The sequence below is a fragment of the Podarcis filfolensis genome (assembly GCF_964270895.1).
Source record: "Podarcis filfolensis genome assembly, chromosome: 10".
In the NCBI taxonomy this organism is placed as follows: domain Eukaryota; kingdom Metazoa; phylum Chordata; class Lepidosauria; order Squamata; family Lacertidae; genus Podarcis; species Podarcis filfolensis.
The window spans coordinates 17,250,680-17,273,169 of NC_139612.1; the positions used below are offsets into that span (position 1 = coordinate 17,250,680).

At 43.0% G+C, this 22,490-nt stretch overlaps 1 protein-coding gene across 5 annotated transcripts in view; it reads left to right on the forward strand.

Moving 5' to 3' along the window:
* The window catches only part of GRM8 (glutamate metabotropic receptor 8), a 556,355-nt gene that overhangs the window by 371,937 nt on the left and 161,928 nt on the right, over positions 1 to 22,490 (forward strand). For all 5 annotated transcript variants that reach the window (XM_083574456.1, XM_083574454.1, XM_083574458.1 and 2 more), the window contains exon 7: positions 809 to 1,009. In XM_083574456.1, the coding sequence (XP_083430582.1) occupies positions 809 to 1,009 (201 nt within the window). The remainder of the gene's footprint in view (positions 1 to 808; positions 1,010 to 22,490) is intronic.

Consider the following 22,490-nt stretch of genomic DNA (forward strand, 5'->3'; position numbering starts at 1 on the left):
ATCTAGTCTTAGAAGACAAAAACTTACGTTTGGCAATAGTTTCAAATTTTGCAATCAAGTTTGTCAAAAAACCCCAAAAAAGCCCCAAAAACCTGCTTCAATCATGGTGTGAGCTGGATCCAGATGATCTGCCCCACTCTCTTGATGCAGAGGTCCATTGTGAGAGGCTGTTGCTTAGCAACTGCCATCTATGGAAGACTTGACTGTACCATAGACCAAACAAGGTCCGCTCGTTCCAGAAATCTCTGTGGTCGTGCTTGTCTGGCAAGAGGAGGGAAGTCCAAAAATGAGGCAAACCCATCTTATTTCTGCTTACCGATGCAAATGTTTTTGAATCTGGCTGCATTGTCCAAATCTCTTGAGAGCTTCTTGTATAAATATTCTTAGTACTAATAACAATGCCATAACGATTGCCTGAGGGCCCTGTTCCTGCCACTCTCTACCTGGCCCAGGGCAGAGCCTGACAGCCCTCATAAGGACTGCTGCTGCTGCCCAGCAAGGACTGGAGGATTTTGCACACCAGGGCAAGTAGATAAATAGGTACCGCTCTGGCGGGAAGGTAAATGGCATTGACGTGCGCTGCTCTGGTTCGCCAGAAGCAGCTTAGTCATGCTTGTCACATGACCCGGAAGCTGTACGCCGGCTCCCTCGGCCAATATAGCGAGATGAGTGCCGCAACCCCAGAGTCAGCCACAACTGAACCTAATGGTCAGGGGTCCCTTTACTTTTACCTTTAAGTAACTTTGCAGAAGCTATAGAATAAAGCACATTAATCATCTGGTTTGTTTGCTTCCTTTCTCCCGTGCAGGATTGGAACGAATTGCAAGGGACTCTTCCTACGAACAAGAAGGAAAGGTCCAGTTTGTCATTGATGCTGTGTACTCTATGGCGTATGCACTGCACAACATGCATAAAGATATTTGTCCTGGATATATTGGCCTGTGTCCACGCATGAGCACCGTCGATGGCAAAGAGCTGCTTAGTTACATCCGGGCGGTGAACTTCAATGGTATGTTTTCACTATTTTTAACTTCTCTAAATATACTTCAGAAGTGACAAGATGTGTTTTCATCTCTATATAGGACACTTTCAAACACAGAAGTCACTCTTTCCCTTAAAACACAGACACACACACACACACACACAGTATGTTTTCCCACCTACTTTGAAACGTTGATTTTATTTTTTTCCCACCTAAGCTTTGCCTGTGAAATATAGAAGTTAAAAATAAGTCCCTGTCAATCACAACAGTGGAGTGGAAAATGACTGTTCTAGAAGCAGCTCCTGCTTATTGGCTAACCTCCTATGGCTGTGATAGTTAGCATGCTCATTAAGGAAAAGAACGATAGCAAACTCTCTTTCTTTCTCTTTAATTGCCATTAAACTAGCTTAATGATTTCCCTGCAGTAGAACAGCATTTGAAACTGGCTTCATCTTTTAAAGATGGCTAATGGAAAAATCACTTTTCTTTTTAAAACTCCATTGTGTTTGACCTCAGCAATTTGGCCACATCTTGATGAGTATCAGGTTTTTCTATTGGTTTTGGTTGTGTGTTTAGGTTTTCCCCCAAAATAAAATAAAATAGAGGTACAGTCATAACTCGGGTTGAATATGCTTCATGTTGAGCATGTTCGAGTTGCACTCCATGGCAACCCGGAAGTAACGGAGCATGTTACTTCTGGATTTTGCCGCTCATGCATGTGCAGATGGTCAAAATGATGTCACACGCATGTGCAGAAGCGGCGAGAAGTGACGTGCTCGTGCATGTGTACAGACGTGCCGTTGCTAGTTACGTTTGCTTCTGGATGCGAACGGGGATCTGTTCATATCCAGAGGTACCACTGTATGTGGAAAAACAATATTTTGCAGCTGGGAGCTACCTGCTAGGAAAAGATGGTTCGTATTGCTTAATGTGTATTAGTTTGAGGAAAAGAACAGGAGGGTGAAAGACATTTCCTAAAAGCTCCCATTCCCTCCTGCAAAACCAGAGTTCTGCTAGATTAGATTTTTTTTTTAATGTTGCTTTCAAAGCAAATGACAGAAGGTTCTTTACAGTATAATTCCTTTTGCCAGACATGCCTGCAAACTATAGGAAGACTTGCACTGTCGATCACACTATACTCCAGTGACCTCAGCTGCCAGCCGCCTTCTCTTTTTGTAAAAAAAGAAAAAAAGAAAAAAAGTGCAAGGTCATTTTCAATTTAGCTTCCAAGTGGAAACTCCTTTTGCTTCAGGTAATGCACCAGAAAGGGGAAATAAATAAATAAAGGCATAGATGGGTTGATAGGCACGTTTGCTGTGCTAGGCAATGTTTCCTCTCCTAATAAACGCTCGTTCTGTTTCTTTCTTTCTTTGGGAATTTCCATATGTGGAACCCCAGGCTTCAAGTGATAAACAAAACAGGGTTGAAAAGCTGTGAGTGTGAAGCAAACAAAAGCTCAGGCTTTGAGACCTCATGTGTTAGAAAAAGTAATCTGTCTCCCTCTTGCTAACATATTCTTTCCCAATGCTTTGGAATATCTTCCTTGGGAACGATGCTCAACTCTCAAACCTTCACAAGGAAGGGACCATAATAGCTATCTCCGTTATTATTTTGAAATGAAGAGCCTTTGCTTGGATAGTCACTGTTTAAGGTTGGTTTCTTGTTTAACCCGTGAACTTTGAAAAATTGTTGTAGATATAGCCTTAGTGCATGAAGTGACAAATGCAAAAGGTTGATAACTGGAGAAACATCCACCCTCTGCTTTTAAGGGATAATGTCTGATCTTTGAATAATCAAACATACGATGGCTTGCTTTAATGTCTCCTGTTTACTTGTGCTTGTGTCGTAAGGAAAATTTTATTCCCCCAACGGCTTCATCCATGTAATATTCTGTGACACTTTCATGGCAGCAGAGCGATCATACTCTCTGTAGCACAGTGAACCGATATAATTGATATGACATTGGATTTTGTTTAGCTGTGTTTCCATAACTTACAATTTGAACATGGAAAATCATTTCACTCAGTGCAACCTTAATGGGGGTAACACATCAGTACTTGTCACGGGATGAGGGTATAGAGTGATTATTTGTCATTTTCTCAATAATAATCCAGCAGTTTATGCTATTTTGTTTGGTTCTGAGACATCTAGCAGTCCAAGAGAAAGCAAGGCATACTGAAAACAGAATCAGTTGGTTTTTCCATGAAGAGGTGTTTCAGTGACTGATCCAGTCACATATGGAAAACTAAGAGTCTTCGGTTTCTATAACATTTCAGAGTGCTTTATTGGAATGATAAAACTTGTGACCGATGGGAACTCCATAGAACAATGTAAAATGTGGACCTAGGCTGTTGTGATGTTATATATTTAGCTGCTGGTGCCCTAGATTTGTAGCGAGCGGGGGAATAGAATATAAATAAAATTTGCTGGTCATTTGGTTCATAAACCTGTGTGTTTCATGTTTTCTAAAATTATAAATAAGGACAAGTATAAGCATACCTGAGCATGATTCTGTTAGAAAGAAGCAGGGACGTGCTGTGGAAGGTCTTGCTTTCTTTGATTGCACATAATCCTGCTACAATTGTGTTTCAGAAGGTTGTTGTCACTGGCTGGAAGGGAAAGCAGGTGAGGTGGACAATGGCAGGAAGGCAAATTTTCTGAGGTTCCCATTTCCATAAGACGTACCAGCTCTTCTTCACAGATTTTGGACAGCATGTTTATACAACCTCAGTAGACTCTGAACATCATTGTTATGAAAACTTCACAAATCTTCAAAGGCAATCCTCTGAATATTTTGGAGGGTCTACATGTTACACTCACTATGTAGAAGCTGCATGCAGCAGCATCCTCAGAGCTGCTAAAAGATCATAGATGCAGCTTAGGTGTATGTGGTGTGATAAAACTGCAGAGTTGTCTCATGATAACATCCTCACTGCTGCCTGCCTAAGTGTGGAGTGTCAAGCTTGAGGCTGCTTGAGAGCACTGGATTGGCAGCGGTGCTCCTACTGGTGCAGCTGTGTGGCCCTGACTTCATTGCCACATGGTCTCAACCCATCAAGGTAGGCAACTTCATCAGTGTTGGTAGGGTGGCACTGCATTATCCACCTTTGGATAGATATCCCCCCACATACCACATTGGAAATAAGTTGAATGAACCAGCTTCTATCTGAGTGACCTCATTATATCAGACTATTCATTATATCAGATGTTTATCAGACTAGAATTCTGCATTGGGTCCAGTCACTTCTTGCACCAGTGTCTTGCCACTGCCTTTACCTCTCCCAAAGTACAGTAGATAGGTTAGACGTGAGTGGCCCTGTGGTCTAAACCACCTAGCCTCTTGGGCTTGCTGATCAGAAGGTCAGAGGTTCAAATCCCCGTGATGGGGTGAGCTCCCATTGCTCTGTCCCAGCTCCTGTGAACAGTTCGAAAGTACACCAGTGCAAGCAGATAAGTAGGTACTGCTGCAATGGGAAGGTAAACAGTGTTCCCATGTGATCTGGTTTCCGTCACGGTGACCCATTGTGTCAGAAGCATTTTAGTCATGCTGGCCATATGACCTCGAAAGCTGTCTGTGGACCAACACCAGCTCTTTGGCCTGAAAGCAAGGTGAGTGCTGTAACCCCATAGTCGCCTTTGACCGGGGTCCTTTACCTTTACCTTTTAGATAAGTTAGAGTGGGTCTGGTATGTTGCTCACGTTTGTTTGATTTTTCTTTGTTTGAAATATTTATCTGCCAACTTTTCAAGCAAAGCATGCCCTTAAGGCAGCTTTCACAGTACGGATTTCTGAAATGTGACAATGCAAAATATAACTATGAAATAACATCTACAAGCATAACAGGACTAAAAGCCAATTTTTACACACACACACACTTGCTCACTTCCCATAATATGTGGTCTCCCAGTTTATCCGCCTCACAGGATAGTTGATCTCAAGCTGCCGTCACAGGTTTTTGCAGGGGAGTCATGGGAGTACCTAGGCACTGATGTGAGCATGTGCTGTGTATTTTATGGGTTTTCTCCCATTCTTGAATGTACATTCTAAGAGCAGCATCAGTGGGGTTAATAGAGCTTTCCCCTGCACTTCCCATGAGTAGTCTTCCTCCTGAAAGAAATGCAGCTGTCACGCAACACTTCTGCCTGCTGATCAAGCAGAGGGGAGCATATTGCATAACCAACCCCTAAGCATTGTACTTTATGAGATCCTTAGCATGCATTTCTCTTCTAAGGTGTTGGACTTCTGTGGATTCAGGCAAAACTGAAACATTCATTCATATAGACATATTTTGCTCCAAGGCAGCTTTATAAAGTGATTAAGCTGTCAACTGCTTTCCTTACCAAGGATAAGCAGGCAATGTGTACGGGATACCTCCTTGGGGCAATAGCAAAGCGGCAATAGAATTGATTGGCCGGCCTACTGCTAAAGCTACTGCTGGAGCAAAGTGTGGTACTAGAATTATTTGTCTGTAATCTGTAATCTTCAAGATAAAGGATCCCTATGTTTTATGTGCTTTCTTCAAATAAAATGGTGTCAAGCAATGGCTAAGATGCCAGTCTCTGATTTCTGGACTTTAGGCTGAAAACCTAGGCCATTTAGTGGGGGAGAACCCAACATGGTACATGCCAGATGTTGTTAAACTACAGCTTCCATCAGTGCCAGCTGGCAGGGACAATGATCCGGGATGATGAAACTGTTAATGCGGCCTAGGACCCACGGACCTACGGGACCACCTCTCCTGGTATGCCCTGTGGAGGAACTTAAGGTCCACAAATGACAACACTTTGGAGTCCCACGTTGCAAGGTGGTTAGATTGGTCTCAACTAGGACCAGGGCCTTTTCAGTACTGGCCCCGACTTGGTGGAATGCTCTGTCAGAAGAGACCAGGGCCCTGCGGGACTTGACATCTTTCCGCAGGGCCTGCAAGACAGAGCTGTTCCACCTGGCCTTTGGTTTGGACTCAGTCTGGTCCTTCTGTTTACCTCCCCTTACAGTTTTGATTTATGGGCTACTTTTAAAATGAGGCTGCATTTTAAATTGCATTCTAACCTGTATTTTTTTTCCCTATTATGTTTTTATTGTAATTTTACTGGTGTTAGCCACACTGAGCCCGGCTCTGGCCGGGGAGGGCGGGGTATAAATAAAATATTATTATTATTATTATTATTATTATTATTATTATTATTATTAATCCAGCAGCATTTGGAGAATAGAGTAGCCTATCTCTGTTTTAGGGATGCAGGTGGCCCTGTGGTCTAAACCACTGAGCTCCTTGGGCATACTGATCAGAAGGTTGGCGGTTCAAATCTGTGCAATGGAGTGAGCTCCTGTTGCTCTGTCCCAGCTTCTGCCAACCTAGCACTTCAAAAGCATATGAGTGCAAGTAGATAAATAGGCACCACTGCGGCGGGAAGGTAAACGGCGTTTCCGTGTGCTCTGGTTTCTGTTACGGTGTTCCGTTGCGGCAGAAGCGGTTTAGTCATGCTGGCCACATGACCCAGAAAGCTGTCTGTAGATAAACACTGGCTCCCTCGGCCTGAAAAGTGAGATGAACGCCATAACCCCATAGTCACTTTTGACTGGACTTAACTGTCCAGGGGGCCTTTATCTTTTACCTCACCTCACTTCACCTCTGTTTTAGTGCTGTGTGCATACACTCCAGGACTCACATGCTTCCCCCTCCTTTCTCCTCCTTTGTTGAAACCACATGTAAATCAGGCTGTTGCCCTTCCATTTTCAGCTCCCTACACTTATTTGTCATGCCTGAACCTTGAGGAACTGCAACTAGTGTTGGCTTGTTTTCCTAAACTGTAATTAACTTCAAACCATGGTATATGATCCTGGCTTGTTTCCATAAACTGTAGTCAATGCAAACTTCTGTATAGTATTGGCTTGGATGAAATAAATCACTACATTTAATTGGCCATGGAAGCAAAATATTTAGATCTCCTTATAACCAGCCTGAAGGGATGTGGATGGAGCTGTGGGTTAAACCACAGAGCCTAGGACTTGCTGATCAGAAGGTCGGCAGTTCGAATCCCCGTGACAGGGTGAGCTCCCGTTGCTCGGTCCCTGCTCCTGCCAACCTAGCAGTTCGAAAGCACATCAAAGTGCAAGTAGTTAAATAGGTACCATGTTGGGATTCGCAGGATGATGAGTAAGTCTGCAGGATTCAGCAGGCTGATGCAATACTCTGTGAAGTGCTGGGTCAGAGTGACTCAGCGGGGATGTGATTGGCTATCACCTGTTTTAAAAGGAGAGCCTGTTCAACAGTAATTGTGGTTGTGGTGTGGTTGTGCTGTAGTGTGGTGGTGCTGTGGTGGAGAATATTCGTTTGCCTTAAGGTGCAGGTACTCTGTATGAACTGCTTTTGTAAATACTTGTATATAGCTCACATTAAAAAGACTGCACTGAAAAAAACCTGGGACTCTGAGTGTTTCGCTAAAAGCGCCGCGAGGAATTCGTGACATACCACTCTGGCGGGAAGGTAAACGGCATTTCCGTGCACTGCTCTGGTTCACCAGAAGTGGCTTAGTTATGCTGGCCACATGACCCGGAAGCTGTACACCGGCTCCCTTGTCCAATAAAGCCAGATGAGTGCCGCAACCCCAGAGTCGGCCACGACTGGACCTGATTGTCAGGGGTCCCTTTACCTTTACCTATAGCCAGCCTGAGGGAGCTCCTATAGTTAGAAGTGGAGAACTACAGGTGCCCAGCAGTCAATAAACCTGGTCACAATAACTGGCATATGAGATCCTGAAGTATGAAAACCTGTTTTTCCCCTGCTGAAATAAGTGTCCTTCTATGTAGGACCTGGGGTTGCCTTCCTCTTGCTTCTTTGGGTTTCTAAACATACTTAGCTGCCTTTTGCTGAAGGAAGAACTCCAAAACCAGGGGCTATGATTCCAGGTTGACATAGGCCCTAGCAGGTATCCATTAAGAATTGTCTGGGAAATGTAGGAAAAAGCAGAACACACCACATTAGAAATTGATTACTTTTCTGGCATGTCCCGGTCTCTGTGACTTGTCCCTTGCAAGTGGGCTCCTTAAAATAATCTGGCTAGTAGCTTCTGTGTTTTGCAAAACCTTTTGTATCCTTGCTCACATAAATTGATTAGGCTTTCCAAATCTTGTTTTGTATGTTTATCGACAAAATAATTGTTATCTATACATTTAGCAAGCAAAAATCAGAAGTTCATAGAGTAGCTTGGGGGGGGTACAGCTGGATACATCTGTGTCTCTAAAGGCTCAAGTGGTCAGGAGAGTTTTAGGCCAGCTTAGCCTGGTTCTCCAGCTGTGGCTATTCCTGCACAAGGTTAGTCTGACCACTGTAGTTCATCCACTACTGAGTTCAAGGCTGGATTACTACAGTGCACTCTGTGTGAGGCTGCCTTTGGACCTGGTCCAGATAGTATGGTGGCTACTGTGCTGATGGGAGCAGATAGGCAACAGTATAGGACACCATTGTGAAAGGACCTACACTAGTTTTTCCTATGATTCCAAAGGCGGAATTGATGTCTGGGGGAAATTTCCGAAAGGTGGTGCCTTGTTGGATCTTAGACAAATCAACTGAAAAATCATGAGTTTTGGGTGTGTTATTTTTTTTAAAAAAAGCTCAACATCTTTGGAGTATCCTGGTTTTTACTGAACATCCTAGCTCGATCATTGAGATACTCTGTAGGAGTGTATTTGGTTGTCCCCAGAGTAGGTGATGCTCATCTACAGGTAGTTGTGGAATGTTCTTCCTACAGAGATTCAAAGGCACCTTCATCATCAACATCATCATCATCATCACCATTATAAATGCTGAAAAGTTTTCTGTGCTAGCAGGCTCTTGCAGATAAAATTTAAGGCAAAACTCCCCCCTTCTATTGAAGTTAGCTGATCTGTGATTTTGATCTTTACTGTGTGTTTGTGTGTGTGTGTGTGTGTGTGTGTGTGTGTGTGTGTGTGTTGTACACTGCTTTGATTTTTTAATGACATTGTGGTTTGCAAGTATTTTTTACAAATAAATCTGGTATAATTTATGCATTCCGTTATTCACTGTTTACATTCAATAGGGCTTAATAGGGTGGCGGGAGCTTATTCTGTGCTTCTGACTGGAGATTTCCAAGTTTTCGCCCCCTTCCTCAACAAAGTCATTGCTGTGGCTTTGCGTACATCCCTTCCTCCGGCATTTCGCGGCTCATCTGAGCAGACCACTCGCAAGCCCTATTAGATGCATCCAAAAGTTGTGGAAGGCAGTCAGCTGTATGAATCAACCCTAAGGCAAAGTATTAATGGGCATTTCTATGTTGCATTAAGCTTTTAATTACATTATTAACTAAAAGAAAGAAAAGCCCATAAGGAAGGAAGGAAGGAAGGAAGGAAGGAAGGAAGGAAGGAAGGAAGGGGAAAGTACCTTTATAATATCCTGTTCGTACAGTGGTACCTCTGGTTAAGAACTTAATTTGTTCTGCAGGTCCATTCTTAACCTGAAAGTGTTCTTAACCTGAGGTACCACTTTAGCTAATGGGGCCTCTGGAGCACAATTTCTCTTCTCATCCTGAAGCAAAGTTCTTAACCCGAGGTACTATTTCTGGGTTAGCAGAGTCTGTAACCTGAAGCGTCTGTAACCTGAAGTACCACTGTATTCTGTGCAGTCAGACCACACCTGAAGTACTGTGTTCTGTTTTGGGCACCACAATTTAAGAAGAATATTGACCAGCTGGAACGTGTGCAAAGGAGGGCAACTATGGTGATCAAGGGTCTGGAAACCGAGCCTTATGAGGAATATTTGAGGGAATTGGGTATATTTAGCCTGGTAAAGTGGAGGCTAAGAGGAGGTATGATAGTCATCTTCAAATATTTAAAGAGCTGTCACATGGAGGATGGAACCAGCCTGCTTTCCCCTGCTCCAGAGGCTAGGACCCAAAGCAATGGCTTCAAGTTACAAAAAAGGAGATTCGGACTAAGCATCAGGAAGAACTTTCTGACAGTAAGAGCTGTTTGACAGTGGAACAGACTCCCACAAGATGTGGTGGATGGACTCTCCTCACTTGGATGCTTTTAGGTAGAGGCTGGATGGCTACCTTTCCTGAGGTTCCTGAATTGCAGGGGGTTAGACGAGGGTCCCTTCCAATTGAATAAATTACAAGAGCAGCTTGAATGTTTGGGAAACTGGAGTGAAGTTTCAAAGGAGATAAATCAGTGTGATAAATGGCAGGGGTGTTTCCTTCCGTAGAGGCATTTCATTTCATAGGCAGAATTCTGTTTATTCACAGATGGATTCTCTGCTGTGGAGCACCTTCTCTGCTCCACACCTCATTGGAATGTGGCACATGAGCATGTGTAGTAAATTTCAGCTTTGGCATTCTAATTAGAATAGCAGTGTGGTGGAGAAATACATTGTTTCCAGGTCTAAATCTTAAGATTCATGGATGTTATTGCAAACCATCCTGCAGAAGATAATGCAGTTTTCTGTCCGTTGGGTTCTTTAGTGCGAAGCAGAGGGTGAAAACCATAGCTTGCGAAAGGAAGAAGATATTCAGACAATCACTGAAAATATCATGAGTGCTGCTGTCTCTGACATCTTTTGTATAGCGCTTTCATGCATATGATTTCTACACCTGATAGGTAAAAGACCCCTGGATGGTTAAGTCCAGTCAAAGGCGTCTATGGGGTGCAGTGTTCACTGCGATTTTCAGGCCGAGGAAGCCGGTGTTTGTCGACAGACAGCTTTCTGGGTCATTTGGCCAGCAGGACTAAAGCTCTACTGGTGCACAGAGGACTGTGACAAGTACCAGAGTGCTCAGGAATGCTGTTTACCTTCCTGCCACAGCGGTACCTATTTATCTACTTGCACTAGTGTGCTTTTGAACATGCATGTAATATAAGTGTTATAGAAAGCTTGTCCATGTTCCTACAGGTGGTAAAGAAGATCAAATGAAAGAATAGCAGTGAGGACCAGGAGTGTTTCTTGGTTGTGATCCTTCTTTCCTTCCTTCCTTCCTTCCTTCCTTCCTTCCTTCCTTCCTCTTTCTCTCTCACACATGTGCACACAATTCAGTAGCTGAAGTTGGCTTCATGTTTTGAGCCCATTTGTCAAATTAATGTTCTGAACATTAATTCACCTCATCTGAATACTGCCAACAAATATTCATAAATGCATGTGGTTTCATGTGGTGAGAGCTGGCATTTGTTTTTCCCAGGGGTCAGCAACCTTTTTCAGCCATGGGCCTGTCGACCATCCCTCAGACCATGTGGGGGGCTGGACTATATTTTGAAAAAAATAATAATGAATGAATTCCTATGCCCCACAAATAACCCAGAGATGCATTTTAAATAAAAGCACACATTCTACTTATGTAAAAAGACCAGGCAGGCCCCACAAATAACCCAGAGATGCATTTTAAATAAAAGGACACATTCTATTTATGTAAAAACATGCTGATTCCCAGACCTTCCGCAGGCAGGATTGAGAAGGCGATTGGGCCGCATCCGGCCCCTGGGCCTTAGGTTACCTACCCCTGGTTTTTCCCTTCCAAACTCTTCATCAGTGCCAGCTTTCACCATGTGACAGAAGCACTCCAGTGAAATCTTCCCAAATGTAAAATGTACATGTTCAGATCACGTGATGGTGATTTTACAACTGCAAAAATAACGTTCAAATCAGGTCAACGTGTAGCTGAGGGCAGATATTTTAGCAGCGCTAGGCATATGCAAGCTCATAAATTCACACACCTTTTAAAAATGGTTTCACTCTTCCTTACACATCAGCAGCTAAAGTGTGCTGCCAGTAGGTGGAGGATATCTTTTTTAAAAAATAATCCATCAGAATTAGCTTTTCGCTCAGACTCAGAGAGATCATTACCTTGTGTGACCAATAGTTCCTTTTGCTGAAAAATCATGATCTGTTTTATGTTCCTTCAGGGGAAAGGTTTTCTGAAGATAGAAAATAATGAATCACTAGGCATATCTACACCACAGACAAAGTGGTTTCAGAGTAATTTTGCTACCCAGTGAGTCCAATCAGGAGCTACCTGCTATGGCTAACACTTTAAAAAGTCTATCTATGCTATGCAGGCGCCAGTTCCTCTATCCCCACACCACCAAACTGATCCCCAACTCATGACCCTTTCTGATGCAGTTTGCTTTCCCCTACTTGCTAGCCCTGTGTAGGAAAGGGATGTATCTCAAAATATAGTCCCTGGAACTATTTATGGTGGGCGGCCATAGCAGTTGTCTTAGCATGAAACCCAATACAAATGGGTGCAGATACGACCTATGGCATCTTTCATGTGTTAGCAGAAGTGGTTCACCTGGTGGAGTGGAGATGCTATGCAAACTTCCAAGCAGGTGGGTCATTATTGCTTACCGAGAGGGAGAAGGGCAATGGGGAGAGTTGGTCAATGCAGGGTCAATGCGCCGATGGGACCAGCTGGTTGGCTCCATTTTCACAGCACCAACCTCCCTGCTGCCTCACCCTAACCCTTCTCCATTCCAGTAAGCAACAGCAACCCCTCAGAAGTGCCAACAAATAAAATATTGGGGGGTCCAGGTAAGCCCTGCTCCACATAATCCATCACAAGAGTGGTGCAGGTACGCAATTTGAATGGCAGTGCCCATTAACTTTGGGGGTGGGGGTGGCCCTCTCAAATATTTTATTTGGGAGGCCAAAGGGACATCGGCCCCTAGGAGTTGACTCCTATTGCAACCTGCCTGCTGGGAAGCTAGCATAGTGGTTCTGCCCCGCCCGGTACAATGTAATTATAAGTTTAAAAACTTTTATTTATGCAGTTTTAACAGCTTTTATACACACCGTACAGTATCCATCACTTCTCTCTTTTCCTAAGACTTCCCAATCCATCCCTCTGTGGCATTCTAGTGAAATCTTGATATGCTGCATATCCTGATATTTCACCCATTATCACCTCAAGTCTTCCTTTTTTGATATTATCCGCTGCTCATATGTTAATTCCTACTTGCAGGTTAAATTGTATATTGTACCCTCTAAGATAATCTCCAAAACACCTCCATTCTTCTCTTCTCTTCAACTCATCCTTATTCCTTAGTTTTGTAGTAATGGTTATTACCGTATTTTTCGCCCCATAGGACGCACCGCCCTATAGGGCGCACCTAGGTTTTTTTGGGGGGGGGAAATAAAGAAAAAAAAATATTTCCCCCCCAAGCACGGGGCTGGCGCGGGGGAAGCCCGAGCTTCCCCCGACCCCAGCCCCCAGAACAGCCTGCTATCCTCAAGCCTAGGGAGCCGCGCCGGTCTCCCCAGGCTTGCGGACAGCTGTGCAAAGCCCGGGTGCACTCTTCAACAGGCAGCTCTGCGCAACCCTCCGGAGGCCGGCGCGGTGCCTCTCGCTCTCCAGGCTTCAGCGAAAGCCTGTATTCACGCACCCACATTTCCCCTTCATTTTTGGAGGGGAAAAAGTGCGTCCTATAGGGCGAAAAATACGGTAATTCTATGTATTCTATCAAATTGTTCTGCCAAATTTCCTTTGCGGTTATCTCTTCTTTCATTTTTTTCGCATATACTATTCTAGCTGCAGCAGTCACGTACAGAAAGATATTGAGTGCCTTTTTTTTTTTTTTTTTGGAATGTCATCACCTATCATCCCTAATAGAAAGGCCTCTCGTCTTTTGGGAAATATAAGTTTCAGAATCTCTTTTAATTCTGTGTGAATCATTTCCCAATACTCTCTAGCATATTTACACAACCACCACATATGAATTGGGGTCCCCTCTACCTCATGACACTTCCAGCATAAATTAGAACTTTTTTGTACATTTCCACTAATTTGCTGGGTGTCAAGTTCAGTACAGTATACAGTGGCACCTTGGTTCTCAAACATAATCTTTTCCGGAAGTCCGTTCCAAAACCAAAGCGTTCCGAAACCAAGGTGCACTTTCCCATAGAAAGTAATGCAAAAGGAATTAATCCATTCCAGACTTTTAAAAACAACCCCTAAAACAGCAATTTAACATGAATTTTACTATCTAACGAGACCATTGATCCATAAAATGAAAGCAATAATCAATGTACTGCAGTCACACAACCAATCAATCAGTAGCTAAACTGGGTTCCCCACAGTCACAAATAACAAAACAAAAAAGAGCTGTAAAAACAAAAACGCAAAATAAATAGCAAGAACAGACAGACCTCAGCGTAACACTCAAAATGGAAGTGTGGCACTCAAATCAGAAGCGTAACACTCACAACAGAGTACATTTGGCTTCCAAAAAAAAGTTTGCAAACCGGAACACTTACTTCTGAGTTCTTTCAGTGCCAAGGCATTTGAGAACCAAGGTACCACTGTAATTTTAATATGTGGTACAAACTGCATCATATTAAGTATTTCAGTGGATATAGTAATTATGTGCAAAGGATGAACTAAGCAGTGACCTTTGGAGAAAGTCATGTGGCTGGCATGGAATTTTGTGAGCTTCTGAACAAAGAGTCAGCTCCCAGTCCCTGCATCAGGCAGAATGGGATCTTGACAGCATATTTCTCCTACTGTATGTTTAACTACTTTAATGCTGCCAAGTTGGATTGACAGGGCATACTCAAGCAATTGCGTTGGCCATAAAGGGTGAATGCATGTTGTATCATCCTGCTCCCTTTGTTGTTGTTGTTTAGTTGTGTCTGACTCTTCGTGACCCCATGGACCAGAGCATGCCAGGCACTCCTGTCTACCACTGCCTCCCACAGTTTGGTCAAACTCATGTTAGTAGCTTCGAGAACACTGTCCAGCCATCTCATCCTCTGTTGTCCCCTTCTCCTTGTGCCCTCCATCTTTCCCAACATCAGGGTCTTTTCCAGGGAGTCTTCTCTTCCTATGAGGTGGCCAAAGTATTGGAGCCTCAGCTTCAGGATCTGTCCTTCCAGTGAGCACTCAGGGCTGATTTCCTTAAGAATGGATAGGTTTGATCTTCTTGCAGTCCATGGAACTCTCACTAACCTGTGTTCTATTCATTAAAATATATTCATTATAAAGTAAAAAAAGAAAAGAACATGCAGATGTGGCAGAAGAAAGACTACAGAAGGTTCTTTAAAGGACAGTGACTGTTAGTACAAAGAGCCTTCATCCGCAGTTCATTTATGTAAATGGAAAGTTACTGGCTAACTCAAGAAAACAATGAAAGTCATTCTTCAGGCAGGTCACCAATGATGACAAATTGTCTACTTTCCTCCTTTGAAGAGAAATCAGCAGCTGCTGAAACGTTAAAAGGATTCAGGTAGACACAATTCTCTAAGGCAACAATTACAGGGAGGATAAATTTATAATTAGCAGGCATTGCCTGTTTTGTTAGGGAATGGTTATTTAGTTATTATTTATGTGCTCTAGGGATTTTGGCATTTACAAAGAGTCAACTGCTTTTCAAATTTGTGCCCAAGCACGTTGGGCTTCACAGTCAATTATAACTGTGTGAGTTGTGAAACCAAGTGAAGAAAATCTAAAATGCACACACACACACACACACACACACACACACACACACACACCCTTCATCGAGAATCAGGGCAACCCAGCAAAGCAATAACATGCACTGTTCACTATCATCTCCTAGGAGAATGTGGTGTGTTTGATATGGGCAGAGTGTTGGACATTAGCTGTATTCAATCCAGCTATGAAGCTCACTGGGAGCCCTTCAGAAAGGTCCTACCAACCTCATAGGATTGTTGTGTGAGAGAGAAATGAGGTGATTTCATTTATGTTGGACAAGGTCCTTGGAGAAATGTGGATGATGAGTGGAATTAATAGAAAAACACAGGTTGACAAGGAGTGTTGGATGAGTTAGGCTGTGTCCATACTAGAGCAAATCCATAAAAATGCCACTTAACCTCCATGCTAGACCAGAAATTAGTTTCTGCCAGGATTCACAGAGGATAAACTTCATAGGAAGCTGCTGCCTACAGAGTCAGACCATTTGGTCACCTAGCCCATTATTGTCTACGTTGACTGGCAAGGGCTCTCCATGACTTTATACATCTCCCTGTGGAGATGCTTGGCAAAAGCGGATTTAGGACAGTGTGACCAGTTCCACCACATGGGTGCTGAACCGAGGAGGCACTTTCCCACCTTCTTCCCAATGCATAGTCAGTGCTTGCTCTGCTTTGAAAAGGAGATGGGAGGTCTATATGACCCTACCAGAGGCTTGCACCTCCTCCTTGCACCTACATTGGCTCCCAGTACGTTTCCGAGCACAATTCAAAGTGCTGGTGTTGACCTTTAAAGCCCTAAACGGCCTCGGCCCAGTATACCTGAAGGAGCGTCTCCACCCCCATCATTCTGCCCGGACGCTGAGGTCCAGCGCCGAGGGCCTTCTGGCGGTTCCCTCATTGCGAGAAGCAAAGCTACAGGGAACCAGGCAGAAGGCCTTCTCGGTAGTGGCGCCCGCCCAGCAGATGTCAAAGTGATAAACAACTACCTGACATTCAGAAGACATCTTAAGGCAGCCCTGTTCAGGGAAGTTTTTAATGTGTGATATTTTAGTGTATTTTTGGTTTCTATGGAAGCCGCCCAGAGTGGCTGGGGAAACCCAGCCAGATGGGCGGGGTACAAATTATTATAATATTATTATTATTCCCAAAACCTGACACTTCGCTTACCCAGCTTTGGGAAGGCAGATTTGGGTAGGGGTCAAGTTTTGCCCTCACATAGGATGGCATATTAACAAGGCCTGCCCCTATGGGATTGAAAATTGTCCTTCTGCGTGCAAAACAAGTCTGATAAATTATGAACTCTGCTTTCAATCCTGAAACTTAAGAAGTTAGAAGAAAATGCTATTGGGCAGGTCAAGAGTGCAGTTTTCTTACCTTTGAATAGCTGACCCTCTGGCATTTCTCTCTTTAAAGGAATCAACACACACCCTGCTTAAAATAACAAAAACACCTTAAGTGGTTAAATGAAAACAGTAAGACACAACAACATTAAAAAAAAATCCTAAAAACTAGATAATTAAGCAGTCTAAAGATACATTAGAGCCAGTGTGGTTTAGTGGTTAAGAGCGGTAGACTCGTAATCTGGTGAACCGGGTTCACGTCTCCACTCCTTCACATGCAGCTGCTGGGTGACATTGGGCTAGTCACACTTCTTTGAAGTCTCTCAGCCCCACTCACCTCACAGAGTGTTTATTGTGGGGGAGGAAGGGAAAGGAGAATGTTAGCCGCTTTGAGACTCCTTCAGGTAGTGATAAAGCGGGATATCAAATCCAAACTCCTCCCCCTCCTCTTCTTCTTCTTCTTCCTGCAGTAGACTGACAATCAGGGCTGTGCACAGGTTCGGTCAGAATCTTGGATCCTAAAACAAATTGGGTTGCTTTAAGTTGACTCATGATTTGGCTAGAGTGAGTCAGGCATCCTTTGATCACCCAAACACAGATCGGGTCCACCTCAAGTGATTCAGGGCTGTCAAAAGATGGTAGTTAGGCCATGAGGGCAGGTGGAGAAAGAGACACACGGAGATGGGCTTATCCCTCCCCCCCATTTAAATGATGTTCTGAACCCTAACAAAACTCTGCAACCACAACCATCCGCCCCTTTGGTTCAGAACCTGGGTCCAGGTTGGGGTGGCTCCAAATTGGACCAGGGTTCATCTGAAGCGCTGGATTTGGGGGGGAGGGGCATGCATAGCCCTACTGATAAACATTTTTAAATGCATTGTAAAAATCTAAACTTCCATATTCAGAAATGAAAAGCATTCGCTCTTCTTAGTTTCAAAGACCCACCTTTATGAAATCCTGTCATGTATTGTGAACGCAAAATACATTTTTTCTTTTTTATTGAAAGCTTTATTCAACAAAAAAGATCTTTCAAGTTCAAGTTTTATTGCGGCAAAAGCCAGTAACACTAAACACCACAAGATCAAACAAAAAGAAATCAACAATAACATCAGAAAAGGGGGGGGGGAGATTACACAAGGGAACTTCGCAGTGTGCCATTCAACAGAAGAGATTTACGCTTCCTGATTACTAAAGTGCAAAATTTGGCCACCTCATATGATACTGAGCTTGAGGAATCTTCCAGAAGGTATTTTCATAGAATTTCGGGGGAGGATTCCAAATAATGTTGTAGGGGTATAAATTTTGATAAAAGCGGCAAAATAAGTTGAACTCGTTCTTCACTATAAAATTCGCAAAATAGAAGGATGTGTGTGACAGATTCTACCTTATTAGACATACAGGGGCAGAGACGCGCATGCATTGGTACCCGCGTGAATTTGCCGTACAGCACTGCTGAGGGCATTGTCTCAAAGCGGGCTCTAGAGAAAGCCCATCTATAAGCTTCGTTAGTGATGTTAGTTAAGTAAGGGGCAGCTGCAAAATTAGGCCAAGCTTTTAAGCATCTATACGTCTCCGGGAGTAGGGCGACTTCTACAAACAAGATCTTAAAATACATATAATACCAACGATCAAACACTAAATTGTAGATTTTTTTAAAAAAAGAATGTATAAATAGAAAACTGAATAAAAAACAGAAAAAAGAGAAAATAATAATAATGTAACTAAAAAGAAAAACATACAGATATCTGATATGTAAATCGACAAAAAATTAGAAGCTTCAGACTAAATCCATTGTACTAATTTTGTGATTAAGCATTTCTATGTGACTCATGAAAAGCACAGGTTTGAGTCCCACAGTGATAAGCAGAGCGACCACCACTTACGTGCCTAGCCATGGAGAAGCATTAATTACCAAATTTCATTTGGCATGCAGTGAGGATGATACACCTGATTCTTTTTCGTTTGGTTAATAAGGATATTCTCCCTGAACCTTCATATCGCCTTCTTAATTGGAAAATTATATTATATGATTGTAATCTCCATTGGCACTAGAGGATCAGGGTTACATGCACCAGTGAATTTTCACATTAAAAAAATCTATGATAATTTCTTCTCTGCTTTTATAATTATGTTGAAGTCTAATCTAATCAATACGTTTTGTTTCAGCCCCTGAAATGGAGATGATCCTTTCTTGATGCCTCAGCTTCCTCTTTCAAGTGGTAGAGAGACTGAATTTTTCTAAATGTTATTGTTGGAAATAGAAAGGACCCGTAGTAACCAGGAAAGTGATAGCACTCTGCTCTATTTGTTTTGAAAGTGGTGTGTGTATGCATTCAAACCTGATGTGGTATATGTGCATTTTAAAAAGCCACAAAGGTATATATAGCTGTATATAAGAGTTCAAGGTCAGCTGTAAAAAACCTACCATCATTTAGGCTGCAGGTGGGAACTATACACAAAATCTACAAGAACTGGAAGTTCAGCAAAACTGCTGACTCAAGAGTCTGGCTGCATGAAATAGCCTTCTGACTGGTTCCTCCAAATACATAAAAGATGAGTCAATGTTTGCCTAAGCAACTATTGTCTTTGCCACGTCCTGCATTCACTCACTTTTCCATTTCAAAATATCTGGGCTGCCAGAGCCCATCAGATCGTTTCAATATGATGATTTGATATTGGTGGCTATGCTGTTGATTACTTACCTCTAGATGAGGAGTTCCTAGTATGTACCAAAACATATCTACATTTTGTATTTTACATACAGTATTTTTCGCTCCATAAGATGCACTTTTTTCCTCCTAAAAAGTAAGGGGAAATGTGTGTGCATTTTATAGAGCGAATGTGGTCCAGAGAAGTTTAAGGCTTTATAGGTCAAGTATCAGTATTAATAATAATAATAATAATAATAATAATAATAATAATAATAATTTATTTATACCCTGCCCACTTTTGGCGGCTTACAACAGAATATTAAAATACAATAACCTATTAAACATTAAAAGCTTCCCTAAACAGGGCTGCCTTCAGATGTCTTCTAAAAGTCTGGTAGTTGTTTTTCTCTTTGACATCTGGTGGGAGGGCGTTTCACAGGGCGGGTGCCACTACCGAGAAGGCCCTCTGCCTGGTTCCCTGTAACTTGGCTTCTTGCAGGGAGGGAACCGCCAGAAGGCCCTTGGCACTGGACCTCAGTGTCTGGGTAGAACAATGGGGGTGGACACGCTCCTTCAGGTATGCTGGACCGAGGCCGTTTAGGGCTTTAAAGGTCAGCACCGACACTTTGAATTGTGCTCGGAAACATACTGGGAGCCAGTGTAGGTCTTTCAAGATCGGTATTATATGGTCTTGGCGGCCGCTCCCAGTCACCAGTATAGCTGCCGCATTCTGGATTAGTTGTAGTTTCTGGGTCACCTTCAAAGGTAGTCCCGCATAGAGCGCATTGCAGTAGTCCAAGCGAGAGAGAACCAGAGCATGCACCACTCTGGCGAGACAGTCTGCAGGCAGGTAGGGTCTCAGCCTGCGTACCAGATGGAGCTGATAAACAGCTGCCCTGGACACAGAACTGACCTGCGCCTCCAAGGATAGCTGTGAGTCCAGAATGACACTTTCTCAAATGGCTGACCTGAATGTTCTGCTGATTTGCTTTATGACTTGAAACCTTTTAAATTTTACATCCCCCCCCCCGGCAGTCTACTTCACAGCCACTGTTTCCCAGCTCTGCTTCAGCTTTTGTGCCATCCTGTTTCATTTTACTTCCAGTAATCCCAGCTAAAAAGGGATCACAGAATGTACTGTATTTTTCCATGTATAAGATGAGGGTTTTTTCTTAAAAAATTGGCTTAATAATTTGCCCTCGTCTTACACATGGGTAGTGCAGAGGGGGGTTGGGCGATTGGTTATAGCTGCGAGCAGGAGATTTTCTGTGGTGACAGGGCGAGTGATCGGTGGCTGTGAGAAGGGCTGTTTGCAATTGGCTGCCTCTGTGGCAATAGTGCGGTTGATTTGTGGCTGCGGATCTTCATTGGTGCGCGCGATCGTCAGTGGTGGCTCAACAACTCTGTGCCATCTCCCCCCATTTTCTTAAACCGGAGTCCCCAAAAATTGGGGTTGTCCTATACATGGGGGTGTCCTGTAGACGGAAAACTACGGTATATGCTGAAGACACAATTCTGCATAGCCAATCAGATGGCAATTTAAACCTGGTTAGATTAAGGAAACACTTCTTGTACCAAAGCCAAACAAGAAACAACATAACAAGCCAGCACTTTTGTAATTCTATTATGATACTTGTTCACACACGCCACTGAACTTGAGCTGTCTCTACATATGGACACATGTTTGTGTGAAATAGAACACTCATTGAATGCTATTTGTGGTTAAATGTATAAGTTACAACTCAACTATTGTGTACACAGGTATACAGACTGCACATTGAATATAACATGTGAACACCCATATGGTGAGTTCCTAAAAATGGCTGAAACAGGGATTTGAACATTTTTCTTAATAGTTTCCCCCCCCCCCTTTCTATTGAGCCGTGCACTCTAAAATGATATTTTATGGTGGTTTTCTCATTCCTCAAAAATACAGGTCTGTTCCTCCCATTCTTAAAATGTGGATTTCTCAGTCACCCCTGCAATAGGGGAGACTGCTGTTTGATTCAGTACAATAATAATAATAATGTCATTTTGAGAGAGCTTCCCCCAATGGTTGCTCATTATTCCATTCACACAGTTGCCATTTGAAAAAGAATAATTAAAGGGAAAAAAGATAAACCATGATTACCCATAGAAATCTGAAACAAATCCAGGAAAAAGGAGAATGAGGGAAGCATAATCAGTTTAGCTTTATCTGCCAGACTCTATTATGAATTTTAAAGCCTACAGATGCGTCGCTCAGATTCAATCTTCAGCCACTCCAGGAAGCAGAATGCTAATGTACGCTACCAAGATTTGCTCTATTTAACATAACATTCTGGACATGTTTTCATATGCTTTGCACTTAAACGGAGACCAGGTAACCAACACATCCTACAAAAACAAATTTCTAAAAAATTAAATAAAAAAACACACATAAAGGCAAGTGTTACTTTATTCCACCGAGCAGGGCTGCATCTCAAAAGACAAAACTGATTTTATTTTATTGGTAAATGTGGCTGGAATCCTATGCAATGAGGGTAGCCAACTTGTGGCCCTCCAAGGACTCTCAGATCCCATCACCCCCTTACCAGTATGACCAGTGGGCAAGGATGATGGGAGCTTTATCACAATAAAATATAAGGCAGGAAAGTTAGTCACCCCGGCTGTTCAAATTTATCAGGGAATAGGACACTTTGAACTCAATAGGGCTTACTTCTGAGTAAAAATACACAGAATTGCACCGTGTTTCTTTTATAGATACTGTGTGTCTTTTAAAAATAACAACAATCCCTTCAGGCAATGTTAGCTTCAACACAGCCAAGAAACGTATTGTAGACTTGTTCTACCCTGATGTCCCTTTGATCCCAGGGACGGGGGAGAAATTTGATTCAGTCGGCATTCTTCTTGTTAAAGAAAGAGCCACAGCCACCTTGTGATGCTAGTGTCCCCACATTCCTTAAAACTCCTTGGAAATCATTTCCCCTCTCACAACAGAGGCAGAAAAATGTGTCTGTGTAGGCAGGGGAAGGAGAGTTCCCAAAACTGGAGGATTGGATTTGGCACAGTGCTAATTGAAATCAAATTGTGTAAAAAAA